General features: G+C 45.4%; 1 protein-coding gene across 3 annotated transcripts in view; it reads left to right on the top strand.

The window, feature by feature from the left end:
- Positions 1-13,930, top strand: part of Dock5 (dedicator of cytokinesis 5) — a 174,844-nt gene that overhangs the window by 119,962 nt on the left and 40,952 nt on the right. For all 3 annotated transcript variants that reach the window (XR_005975585.1, XM_041663816.1, XM_041663826.1), the window contains exons 24-29: positions 930-1,000; positions 1,524-1,630; positions 3,240-3,376; positions 5,852-5,947; positions 9,336-9,434; positions 12,430-12,524. Coding sequence is in view for 2 of the 3 variants with exons in the window: in XM_041663816.1 (XP_041519750.1) it covers positions 930-1,000; positions 1,524-1,630; positions 3,240-3,376; positions 5,852-5,947; positions 9,336-9,434; positions 12,430-12,524 (605 nt within the window). In the remaining variant the exon portion in view is untranslated. The remainder of the gene's footprint in view (positions 1-929; positions 1,001-1,523; positions 1,631-3,239; positions 3,377-5,851; positions 5,948-9,335; positions 9,435-12,429; positions 12,525-13,930) is intronic.

Genomic DNA, 13,930 nt, shown 5'->3' with positions numbered 1-13,930 from the left:
TAGAAATCCTGCTTGATCCCTTGATTTTTAGCAAACTGATCCCCCTGGTAGCCCAGGTGGCAGTTTCTCTTTTCTGTCAATCCCCCCAACACACATACACACACACACACACACACACACACACACACACACACTTGCTTGCACACCTCCTTCCAGACGTGCAGAGTCACCAGCAGCAGCAGCAGTTTTACAAAACTTGTGAGCCATGTAAACCTTGAGGGCTCCAGTTTGAAGCCTACCCCTTCTTCCCTCTCCATGGTGACTTTGTGAGAGAAACTTGAATTACTTCCCAAAGAATGTACTGTAAATGCATATAGCCTTTTGGTAGTGAAAACCAGGCCTAGGCCTCCTGCATTTTTAGAAGGAAGCTTGGTGGAGCGCCACCTCTCATAGCAAGGGCACCTGCTTCCAGTTTCCCATTTATTTATTTATTTATTTATTTTACTCACACCCGTCTTTATCTTTTTTTTTTGAAGTACAGATTTTATTTTTTTTATTTATTTATTTTTAAATTTATTTATTTATTAAGGATTTCTGCCTCGTCCCCGCAACCGCTTCCCATTTCCCTCCCCCTCCCCCGATCAAGTCCCCCTCCCTCATCTGCTCGAAGAGCAATCAGGGTTCCCTGACCTGTGGAAGCCCAAGGACTGCCCACCTCTATCCCTAGGTCTGAAAAAGCATGGGATAAATCCGGACTAGCTTAACATAGCGGACAATGAGGAATACTGAGAATTCAAGAACAATCGCAGTGGGTTTTTGATCCTACTGCACGTACTGGCTTTGTGGGAACCTAGGCAGTTTGGATGCTCACCTTACCAGTTTCCCATTTAAACCCCAGGTCCTGCCCTTTTCTCCAGAGCTGCAATGGTGTATTCTGGTTTTGTTTGTTTGTTTTTTCTTGGCACTGATCGCCTCTGTGCTCCTTACAGGGGGCAGCTTTGAAATATCTCCCTAGCATAATTAATGACGTCAAACTGGTGTTCGACCCCATGGATCTCAGGTGAGTAGCAGAACGCGGTCTGTGTCTCAAAAACTGGCAGGAGCAAGCCCGATGCTGGGCACAACCTGGCTGTCACACATGCTTTGCTCTAGCAAGGGTTAAGGGGACACCTGTTTGTGTTCCGTTCTGCGGAGGAGATAAAAGAACACCCACGGCTGGCCCTTCGGAGAGACTTGCACTCTGTGGGAAAAGAAGTGGTGCAAAAGAAAGGAGCCTAGGGATGCAAAGTACGGAGGTCCTTAGAGAGGAGACCGCTAGAAAAGGCCTTTTGCAGAAGCCGAGGCTTGAGGTGGGCCTGGAAAGTGCTGGTATGTGTGGGTGTGCCTGACTCTCAAGGGCAAAGTCAGTTCTAAGGCAGAACCCTCTGGGGAACAGGATTGTTTCCAGAGACACTCTCAGATTAAGTCTTAGGTCACCCGTGGGCTTTACAGGCCCACTTCTGCTCAGCTCTGAGTGGAGGTGTGTGTAAGGGTGTCTTCAGCTTGGCCCAGTGAGCACACTGACCCTGCGGCTTTTCTTCCAGTGTGCTTTTCTGCAAGTTCATTCAGAGCATTCCAGACAACCAGCTGGTCCGGCAGAAGCTGAACTGCATGACCAAGATAGTGGAGAGCAGCCTTTTCCAGCAGCCAGGTAAGCCTCCCTCAGAACCTGAAGCACTTGGGGCAGGTGTCAGACTCATTGCCCTTGGCCACACGTGCACCGGAGTGGTTGTCACCAAAAGCGTTTCTGTGTCCGGTACTTCGTTTCTCTATCCTCTGGTCCGTCTAGCTCAAATTAGATTAGTTTATTTTGACAAGTGACGCCTCTGTTTAGATTGACTATGGCAGCATGTTTGAAGCACATCTCTGTGATTATCGTTTTCACAAAAGACCGAAAACTGAATACAAAAGCATTAACAAGGGCTGGAGAGATGGCTCAGAGGTTAAGAGCATTGCCTGCTCTTCCAAAGGTCCTGAGTTCAATTCCCGGCAACCACATGGTGGCTCACAACCATCTGTAAAGAGGTCTGGTGCCCTCTTCTGGCCTGCAGACATGCACACAGACAGAATATTGTATACAAAATAAATAAATAAATAAATAAATAAATAAATAAATAAAAAGCATTAACAAATAGGCTGATCAGTGAAATTTTACAAATGAACACTTGAGAAGAGCAGGAGATCTCATGGTTTCCCCAAGACCAGGCTGACATCTATAACACCCAGCACTTGCCTATGATTTCTTTCCTTGTTTAATTTGAGTTTGGTACCAGCCATGCCCTTGGCAGGTTGCTGGTTCTTTCTTTTTTAAAATATTTATTTAGTTAGTTGTGCTGTTTTTTTTTTTTTCAGATAGGGTTTCTCTGTATAGCCCTGACTGTCCTGCAACTCACTCTGTAGACCAGGTTGTCCTTGAACTCAGAGATTCACCTGCCTCTGCCTCCTTAGTGGGCGGTTAAAGGTGTGTGCACCACCACAACTAGCCCATTTGCTGGGTCTTAAGGACCTCTTGGGAAAGCAGTTTAAGAGACTGAAGTTGGTTTAATCTTTCTTTTTCCTAGTGTGTGTGTGTGTGTGTGTGTGTGTGTGTGTGTGTGTAAGTGCCCAAGAGGTCAGAAGAGGTATCTGATCCCCTCAAATTGAAGTGTGAGGTGGCTGTGAGCTACCTGGTGTGGATGCTGGGAATCAGGCCCAGGTCCTCTGGAAGCCAGCGAGAGCTCTTTAACTGCCTAGTCAGTTCCCCAGCCTGGGTTAGATAGCCACTATTGTTTCTTTGCTTTTTTACCGAAACAGTTTTCTCTCTGCAGTGTGGACTGACCTCAAACCCTAAATCTTCCTGTCTACTGAGGAGTGCTAGGATTGTATGCATGCACACACACGATAGATAGATAGATAGATAGATAGATAGATAGAGAACATGCATATTAAATTTTTTGAATATTAAAAGCTGGAGAGATTGTTATATCATTTACAGACTGTTAGTGCTTAAGCGTATGTCTCAGCTGTAGAGGGAGAGGCCCTCCATCGATCCCCAGCACTGGGAAAAGAAGACATGTGGCCAGTGCTCGCGTCTGCCTGTGGGAGTTTCTTAAACTATGAACTCCAGGGACAAGGTTGAAGCGTCATGCCTCAGTCTACGTGCTCTGTTAGCTGCGCTGACCTCGGGGGGGTTCAGAGTCAAGTATAATTGTAGAGAGGGCTATCAGGGCTGGGGCAGCCATATGCGAGCCGCTGTGTGAGCTGTTTCTGTTGTTCTTCAGAGTGCAGGGAGGTGCTGCTGCCCCTGCTGACAGACCAGCTCAGCGGCCAGCTGGACGACCACTCGAGCAAACCCGACCACGAGGCGAGCGCCCAGCTTCTAAGCAACATCCTAGAGGTCCTGGACAGGAAGGATGTGGTGAGTGCAGTGATCCTCTATGGCCTGAGCCTCTGCTGGTCCCTTTGCACCCAACAGGAAACTCTGTGGCCTTCCCCATCCCAGGCAGTGTAGGGACACTGAAGTAGTAGAGCAAGCTGTGTCCCTTTTAGAACGGGCTAAACATGCCGTACCTCACATCAGGTTGAGATACAAGCAAATAACTTGATGTGAGGGACCTCACTGGGCTGATTTTCCTAGTTGGCTTACCACTGAGGTCATTGGCAGTGGACTCTTAAGTTGGTCAGGCGTAGTAGTGCTCAATTTAATCCCAGCACTCCACAGGCAAAAGTAGGCAGATCTCTGAGGTTGAGGCCAAATTGATCCTGCCTAGTGAGTTCCAGGCTAGACAGGGCTACTTGGTGAGACTCCATCTCAGAACCCAAACAAACAAATCTCTATGTTCAAAGGCTGGGGAGAAGACTTGGTGAGTAAAGAGCTGGCTATGCAAACATGAGTACTTGAATTTAGATTCCCAGCACATGTGTAAATCTGAGTGTGATTGCACATACATACATGTAACCACAGCACTGTCATGTAGAGACATGCATACCATCGGGGCCCACTAGCCAGCTAGTCTAGGCAAAATAGTGATCTGTAGATCTGATGGGAGACCCTGACTCAGCAAGTAAGGCAGTGGGAAAGAGAAAGGCACCGACCGCTACATGCACACACACACGTGCATACACACCCACTAAGATGATTGTCCTGCAGAAACCTCTTGTGCCTCTGACTTGGCGTATCTTCTCCTGGACAGCGTTGCCATCTCTAGAGCCCATTAGTAATGTTTATATTTTTGGTGTTCTCTGTGAACTAGCCCCTAGCCCCACCTCTTAGATACAGGAGCTGACCCTGCCTGGATTTCCCATGTGCTATGTTCAGGCCCCAGTGGAGATTCTGGGACACTTCACAGAGTATGTTCTCTTGAGCATCAGTGGTACAGGAGAAAGAGACTCTCACCCCAAATGTCAGGCTGTGTTCCCTATGATCGTTGCTGGGGCCTGGGGTTCCCACAGGGTAGAGCCCCACTTGTGCTTTTTGGCCTGTGCCTCTCAGCAGTGTCTTTAGATTCCGTTCTGCCAGGGAACACAAAAGATAACTCATTTGTCTCAAAGCCAACTCTGGCTTCACTTGACGAGGTCAACCATGGCTCAATGGCCCACCCCATTCCAGCTTGTCATTTCTGTGGGTGCTTTTAGATTTCTGCTACGCCAGTCTTGGCCCTAGAAGCGTGTGAGAATGCCATTATTTTCTCTGATTAAGTCCTAAATGTATCTTTTCCCTATCTTTGAGCCCCAGTAGTTGACATACTGTTTGTACAGTTCATTTGATATTTATTCATGATAGATAACCTTCCCCCTTTTATCTTTACACACACATGTAGATATCACATTATAAAGTTGAAAACATTTTCCCATAGTACTGTGTTTGGGGATTTGGTTCCTAACCAAGAGCTTGATAGTGGACTGATTGGTCACAATTTTTATCCACTACCAGGTTCTTGGTTAGGAACCAAATATATATATATACACATATATACATATATATGTGTGTATGTATGTATGTGTGTGTATATATATATAACTCTTACCATGCAGCTCATAAAACACTGCACAGGTTCAAGCCAGACAGGGTCCCAGCACTGAGAGGGCAAGTGGGCTTTCACTCCTAACCAAAGAAACTGTATTTGATACCATTGGCAAAAGGCAAATGGACGCCCTGGAGCTGAATGAGTGTAATCAACCCCAGGAAGGGAAGGGATTAGAACGTGCACATGTATTCGGTGCTGTTTTGCGTTAATACAGTTGAGCCCACTAGGAGCACTGTTACCTCCCTTTGTTCTCAGTACTGAAAACTAAGAATAAAGGCTTAGAGTCACATGTGACTGTTGGGACATTAAGCCCTAGCGTAATGATGCCCCGTCTTCTGTAACACTACAGAGGAGGGAGCCTTAACAGACCGTTCGTTCCTGGAAGTTCTAGAAGCTGAAAGTCTCAGGTCAGGGTGTCAGTACGACTGAGCTCCAATGAGGACACTCTTGAAGACTGTAGCTGACTGCTCCTGTGTGCTGCTGTGTTCTCTACTCCATGAATACATGAAGCAATAGGCAGAGAATGTACGAGCACATGCACACCCTCCCCCTTGGTGTCTCTTCTAATAAGGACTCTGATCGAGTCAGATCAGGACCCCACCCTCGTGACTTTAATTACCTTTCAGAGAACCTCTGATATCATAGGGTGTTAGGGCTTTAATATTTGTATTAAGAAGGAGTCACAAACATTGATTGCACAACAAATCCCTAACCTTGGGTTTTGTGTTATTGGGGGGCTCTTTTCGTTTGGCTTTGGGTGTGCTTTTTCTTTCACTTCCCGTGCCTGTGCCTGACGGCCCGGGGCACCCCTCATCTGCTCTGCATCCTTAGCTGGGGATGGCGTCACAGCTGTGTTTCTCCTGCAGGGCCCCACGTCCGCACACGTGCAGCTGATCATGGAGAGGCTGCTGAGAAGGATCAACCGGACTGTGATTGGGATGAGCCGGCAGTCTCCCCACATTGTGAGTGTCCTGGCTGCCCACACCGCAGGCACACGGTCTCATCCGTTCCACCGGTGGCTCAGCACTGAACCCACGTTGCCCCCCCCCCCATATCACGATTCTAAGTTCTAAGCATTTCTTAGCTTCTGCATGAGCCTTCTACCTTAGGATGGATTGGATTTCCTTCAGAAAAACCAACCACCGACCTTTTACTTCCAAGGAAAAAGGCAGACGTCATCAAGAATTTGTGATCGGTGTGTTTTTAGGAAAGCCGATATCCTATCCATTATGCTTAAAAAGTTGCAATAAAGGGTGAAATTGAGGCCAGAATAATGACAAAAAGCTAAATGGTGTCATGATTAAAGTAAAAAAAAACTTCTATCGATTACACTGAAAGCTGAGGTTATATTTTAATTAGGGGACTGTTCTGTGTGGTCCAAAGAATGATCTTGATTTGTGGTCCAAAGAATGGTTTTGATTTTGAATGGTTGACTTATTAAGAATAAATAGCAAGTGGCAGATAGTGAGAAGCAGCAGACAGAGAGCAAGATATTGTTAACCAGGAAGTTCCAGCCTCCAACAGAGGCAACTGGAGAGATCCAATTGAGAGAGCAAACCAAGGTAACATCAAATAGGAAGCTCCTGTACACCCAGCGGCTATTAGCTGCTGGAGTTGAGGCAGACAGCTGGAGTTCTGCAAGAGACTGAGCTTTCTCTCCAGGGCCTGATCTTCCGGCTTCCCGTTTCCCCTGTAGGCACTTCTACCACCTGTTCTCAAGGGCACAACGTTCTTTTATAAGTTACAGTTGTTTGTGTGTGTGCGCGTGTGTAAGAGGGCATACGTTTGCCATGATGCACTCGTGGAGGTCAGAGAACAACCTTCAGAGTCTCTTCTTCCACTCTGAGTCCCAGGGATCAAACTGAGGCCATCAGGCTCGGCAGCGAGCGCCTTTCTGGCTGAGCCGTCTCATTAGCTCAAGGATAAAAGGTTCTCAGCAACCTTAGCTGTTTGTTCTTTATTTTTCTCCTGGCACAGAATTGGGAGCATGGGCAGCCCACCCCAGGTAAAAGGGTTTGGGGAGAACATTTGCAACCAGCAGGCCAGAGTCTAGGCAGTGTTGTGTGTTCATGGAGATATTTCAGTGTCCAGAATGGTGTTTGACTCATCTTATAGAATTGACGCTTTTAACTGAAATGACCAGTGTTTCTTTGAAACCTGGAAAAGTTGACTGAGAAGCGAATGAACTAAGGAGCCCTTTACTAACGAGGTGGGTTAGAAATAAGTACGTTCAGTGGCCTTTCTGCCAAGTGGTAGCTGCGCTATAAATATTCAAAGGGAAGTTCTCATTCACTGAGTCATGGTCACCTCAGCATGAGCGCAGAAATCAGCAAGATACATATAAGTGAGCAGTCAAGTGTAAGTAATAACGTATCACATTGTAAAGGATATTTAAAGCCATATTAGGTTCCTGTGATTGAATATGTACATATCTGTGTTTGTCTATGCATGTGCATGTTTATATGTTTGTGTCTGTATGTGTATCTCTTCCTAAGTAAGACAGAACCAAGGGAGTTTACAGGTATAATTTTGACTATAAGATAAAGAAACTGTAGAGTTTTTTTTAATTAATATAACTTGAAAAGCAAATGAATAGTTTAGAAAAAAATATTTGTCTTTCATTTGGTGCTATACCTTAAAGATAAATGTCAAATGAAATGAAACATTCTATGTGAAAAAACTAAATACTAGATCAGCCTGAATAAATGGGTATGTGCCTGGTTTTCTAAGGAAAAGGTCCTTGAGTTTTCTAATATTAAAAAGGAAGAAAAACTGGATTTTTCCTGCTAAAAATATAGCCCCTATATTTGAAAATAGGTCTGTGAGGTCAAGGTCATCCACCACATGTAGAAAGTCATTAATAGACTTCCTATACAAGGACTACTTTAAGCCAATAAGAAGAAGATGATGTTTTAGTTAAGTAAGTAAAGAATGTGAACAAGTGGACTGGGGCACAGCTCAGCTGAGAGAATGCCTGCCTTCTATGCACAAGGTCCCTGGTTTGATCCCCAGTACTGATGAACCAAGCATGGCTGTATGTGTGTGAAACCCAGTAGTGGGGAGGTGGGACAGGAAGATCTGAAGTTCCAGATCATCCTCTACTTAAACTGGAGGTGAACCTGGGCTACCAGCAACCCTTTCTTAAAAAAACAGAAATAAACAAGACTACGAATAAAGAGCAAAATGAAAATAAAATGACCAAAACCACATGGATGGAATGTTTAATTCAGAACAAAAGAAACACAAACTAAACAAAAGTGGGAGTAAATCTAAAATCCAGAGTGGGCAAGAGCCCAGAGACACAAATAGTGTTTGACTGTTGTATAAATGCAGAGTATATGATAATTTGTAAAATATGTCCAAAGCTTGGTACAGTCAGTTTACATTGCCTTATAGGTAGGTAAACTAAGCATTTTAAGAGTCTAAGATGGACATCATGGCTGTATTTCAACACGTCTGTGCTAAATTCATTTAAATTTGTGAGACTTTTGTATTTGAATGAGCACAGAGGGGCAGTACATTTTTCCTCTGGCTAGAAAGTGAGAGCCGTGACCCTAATTTGAAAGAGGAGTACCCTAAGTGTACAGCTCGGACCTTGCAAGTAGACACTATAGTCACCATGGAGTTCCTCATCCCCTTTCTTAGAGTCGGTGCAGAATCCCATGTGATTGACAGATTAGATGTAACTGTCCAGCGGGATCTAGAAGCAGAGAAATGGCATGCACGGGTTCCTGTCTTCCTCACCCTTTCCCCCTCAGAATTGCTGCAGATTAAATATCCCTTGTCAGAAATAATTGGGACTAAGAGATTTTAAAATGTAGAGTCTAGGGTATTTTGGGCTATTTGCATAGATTACTGATTGTGCATCTTCGACCCCTAAACCTCCAAACCTGAAAACCTCCAGAAATCTAAAGCCGCCCCAGCATTGCAGATATCCCCTGACAGTCACTCAGCTGACACATTCCGTTTCCTGTCTATTCTTCCTCCGCCATCCCACCTTCAGATATGACTCGTCTGTGTACGCCAGACATTGTTCCAGGAGCTTCTCCTCAGCGCTACCCCAACCAGGGACTCAGTTTTATCGTAGCTGGTAACTTAGTTGAGATCTTAATGCCCCCACACCTAGAGGAATCCAGGTCACGGCTGTCGGTGGGATGCCTGGGGCTCCAGGTTTCCTAATTCACACTAGGATGTGCTTGGTTGAAGCCAAGTGGCGAAGCCCGTGCCTTTAGAAGTGGTGTTTCCAGTTTCAGGAGTCTTTGTGGAGCTCAATCATCAAAGTCCATGATGCCCGAACTCTTTTTTCATCAGGTACTCTAAGAAACCTTGACTCTGCTTCTCTCCCTGCAGGGCAGCTTTGTGGCTTGCATGATTGCCATCTTACGACAGATGGAGGACAGCCACTACAGCCACTACATCAGCACCTTCAAAACCAGACAGGACATCATTGTAAGTTGTCTGCTGTGCGTCTTGGCAACGCTAATGTGTTGGTTTGGTTTGGAACGATTCTTTTCTCATAGCCCAGTCCAACCTCAAACTCGTGATCCCCCTGCCTCATTTCCTGAGCTCTGCTAGACCCCTCTGAGGATTGCGTACATTTAATGACTGGTAACTGAAGCTGAGCATCATGAGTTCAAGGCTTCCTGCCCAGCTCCTGCAGTGTGAATGGCTGCCCGCAGAGGGCACAAAAAGGAATTGATGCTTATTCAACCTGTTAGAATTTAAATAAGAGTTCCCCACCCACACTAAATGATCATCACATGTGAATTTAGTGTGGGCCCTTCTTCTGAAACACTTAGGACATCTTTTTGCTCTGAAAAAGTCTGAATCTCATCTAAGAGGAAGTTCCTTGTTCCAAGCACGGAATCTCCGTGCCCTAGTGTGCTGCTGGTTCCTCAGAATGTGGTCGGCCACCCTCTCTTTCGGGAGGAAGCAAGCAGAGGTTACCCCCTCTGTCCCTCACAGCGTTTGGGAATGATTTCCTGTTGCTTTAAAAAGAAAAGTTATTTTCACAGTTTCTATAAGCATGCATCCAAGGTCTCCGGGGACCTGTTGGCGGGATTGAGCTGTTGGTAAAGATGTTCTCTGGTGTGCCGAGCAAACTGATGCTCGGCTGGGTCCAGCCATCCACGGGTGGCTCACTCTTCTCTACGATCTAGACCAGTGGTTCTCATCCTGTGGATTGTGAGCCCCTTTGTGGATCACAGATCAGATATCCATAATATAAATATCAGATATTTATATTATGATTGATTCATAGCAGTAACAAAATTACAGTTATGAAGTAGCAATAAAATCATTTTGTGGTTGGGGGTCACCGCGTCATGAAGAACTAAATTAAAGGGTCATAGCATTAGGAGGGTTGAGGACCACTGGTCTGGGTTCTTTACTTCCCACCCTCATTATACTGAGCATGCCTGGCTGGTGTGCCAAGGTGAAGTATACAGTCCTTCACACACACACCCCGCCCCCATCCTTCTCCCTATAGTGCCCACATGGTATAGACAAATAAGAAAATGGGTAGAATTTATTATTGTTAGTCTGACACCGACCTTCATAGTGGTGGTCCACGTGTCTCAAACGGAGATCTCAAGTAGATGCAGCATGGTTCAGGAGTCAGCCATGTGTGGATGTCTCGAGTGACCGTGCCAGGGGATGTGGTCAGAGGAATGGAGGGGCGTAGGCCGCTGAAGCAGCCAGGTGCTCTCCTTCAGAGCAGACGGTGTAGCGGGTAGCACATGTCTGAACTGTGACCATTCTGAATTTTTAAATGATACAAGCTACTTGATCTTGCTGAACTGGTTCCCTCTTCTGTAAGAGCCTGTCTACATGGAGGATTAGTGGGAGCATTGACTAAATCCATGTATGGAAATGCCTGGCCTTGTGCTGTGCTGGTAATCAAAGCCTGTGCAGAGTAGCTATTTGTAACCATAGTTCCATTCTTGTGGGATGTATGGACATACCCTAGTGACTTTCTTTTCTTTTTAATTTCCATTGGAGAGCAGGTAAAGTAGGGATGTTCTGAGTTCACAGACAGACAATTAGAATCCACAGTTCAAGGTTATTCTGTGCTACATTAGCCTGGGTTACATGAGTCTCTGTCTCAAATGGATGATATACTTATACATCATCTCTCACATATATATATACATATTTCACATATATACGTATATATAATCTCATCTATGTGTGTATATATGTGTATGTATGTGTATATATGTAAACAGGTAGATGATAGAAAGGTAGGTGATAGGTAGGTAGGTAAGTAGGTAGATACATGAATAGATAGCTAGGGGAAGGGCCTCCTGTCCTTTCTACACCATGTTCCTAGCACTAGGCGATGTCCTTTTCTTCATGGGATTGTATGCACAGAGTCTGAGAAGCAAACAACTCGATTTTTTTTTCATCAATCCCAGTGGAAAAAGTCTAAATTTAGCTAAGTAGCAAAAAATGGTTTCAAAACCTTCTAGGTTTTGTTTTCTTTAGCCTGCCTATTCTATTTCTGAGTTGCTTGTTGCTCACATCCTCCTTTGGACGAGACTGGCCCTCGCCACTGCCCCGTGCTCTGCCCACTTGTGTTATCCCTTACTGCGGTTCTCGCGGGCCACTGTGATGCAGCCTCTTCTGCAGGATTATAGCGGTCCTGTGTGCACAGCACGAATCTTCTGTCCTAACTGGTCAGGGAGAATTGAACTAGGATCTGTTGAAAATGCATGACTTGGGGCTGGAGAGCTGACATGGACTGATCTTACAGAGGACCCAGGTTTGGTTTCCAGCACCCACATGGCAGCACCCAATTTCTGTAACTCTAGTTCTAGGGGATCTGGCCCCAGCTTTTTTCTCCTTCATGCACGCCAGGTGTACATGTAGCATACAGATATACATGTAGGCCAAACATCCATACACATGAAATAAAAGGCTTTTATTAAAATGATTATTAACTCCTTTTTAAGTTTAACGAATATATTCAGACAGCACACAGCGGGGCACTAAACAGATAAGGGTTGTGAACATGAGGTCAGTGCCCCCCCCGTTGCTTCCTATTTTCTGTGGCCATTTAGTTTTCCCCAGCCTTGTGAAACCATTCGTAAAATAAGGATAATATTGTGTCCCTGTTTTCCTTACAGAATCTTGCTGTGAAACAAAAAAATCAAAACTTAGGCTGGGGTGCTGTCAATCACCAACCATCACACCACTCAGGAGACTGAGGCACGGGGCCAGTTTAGATCTTGTATCTTGTCTCATGATACAGAGGCAAAAGCGAAATCCAATTGCCCAACAGTTATGTATAAGAATGTATTGCCCATAATAACTTTCTGGAGAAGGCCACAACTATGAGACCATCAGTGAATCGTCCCAAAATAGGGGTCCTTCTGTCCACGTGCTGAAAGACAGACCATGAATGAGCCTGTTTTCCAAACCCTTCCTCCACTGTTCTCCACAGGACTTCCTCATGGAGACCTTCATCATGTTTAAGGATCTGATTGGGAAGAATGTGTATGCCAAAGATTGGATGGTCATGAACATGACGCAGAGCAGGTGAGAGAGCCGTGGTCATTCTGAGGCATGTGACCTTGAATATGCTGGTCTGCTGTACATGCGTCAAGTGCAGCCCTGCTTCAAACCTGGCACCTCTGAAGAGCGCCTTCCCCCTTCTCTAACCCCGATGTGTGTGCTTGGAAACTACCTTTCTCTAGAGTACCAATTTCTGTTTGCTGTCTCTGCTTGCCTGGGTCAGTGTCCTCCTATTAAATCTCCATTGGCCATCGGCTCTGTATGCCCTCTCATTGGCTCCATGTAAGCACCTCATCCTGATGGTCGAGCCTTTCCAGCCACATGCTATGTAAGTGTGTGACTTGTGCGCCAACCGAACTTCTCCTGGTTCCTTAATGTGTTCCCTGTCCCACACCTGTGCTTCCGCCCGCCATGCCTTCTCCACTGTCTCTGGACGGCAACCACTCTTCCGTTCACAGGGCCCCTCTGAAACATCACCTCTGCTGGAGACCTCTGTCCCCAGCTGTCCCTGCTCTAGAGGCTGTGGGACCTGGGAGAGTGGAGCCTGTTCAGACAGTTTATGCTCTGAAGGTTGAGAAAGGTCACATGGGTGATATTCTCAATAATTCAAACTGTGTGTCATCACAAAGACAAACCACATGTTTTTTCCGTAGAGGCGAATAAAGGAGGGTTTAAACATGTGGTTGAATAGCAGCAGCAAGCAACCCTGAGTGCTCTGAAGTGGACTCACTCTTACCCACTACACCTGGGAGGAGCTCAAAACCACATCCCAGGGATAATTCCATGTTTTGAAGGAACTGAGATCACAAAACCCTTGTCTTGTTTTCTTGGAGTGTTCTCTCAGTCACTCAGAATTCTCGCACAACTCCGTTCCAGGACCGCATTCCAATACCCAGCCTTTCACCAATGTCTGTCGACCTTTCTTCTGGTTTCCTGTATCTCTTTGAAACTCTATCATGTAATTGTTTATCATGTTCTCTCTTGGAACGCAACTAGCTGTCTTACGAAGGGTACCACTACTGTGCTGCAATCTTCTTAGACCAGGACTTAGGTTTTGAGCACGGCACCTTTGTCTGTACCTTAGAATTGCTACCTAGCAACAGATGCTTGTCAAATAGACATGAAATGAACTGAATACATACATATATATACACATATATTATATATACATATATAATATTTCATTATAATATATGATAGCTTTAGAATGTTGCTAATGAGCCCACAAGCCAAATCACTGTAAGCATTGTCATTTCTCCATAAACCTGATAGAAAGTCCCTTCCTAATTAGATAGAAGATTCAAGAAAATTTTCATGAGAATGTTGACATGTACAGGTAAGTGTCACAGCAGAATGCAGACCACCTGCTCTGGTGCACATCCCCGGTTAACTGGCCCTGTGACCCCCCAAGCTCTTACAGGCCTCTGGAG

Source organism: Microtus oregoni, unplaced genomic scaffold, assembly GCF_018167655.1.
Source record: "Microtus oregoni isolate MIOR12 unplaced genomic scaffold, Mior012 000001F_ref0000356, whole genome shotgun sequence".
Taxonomy (NCBI): domain Eukaryota; kingdom Metazoa; phylum Chordata; class Mammalia; order Rodentia; family Cricetidae; genus Microtus; species Microtus oregoni.
This window is presented reverse-complemented; position numbering and strand designations above follow the sequence as displayed.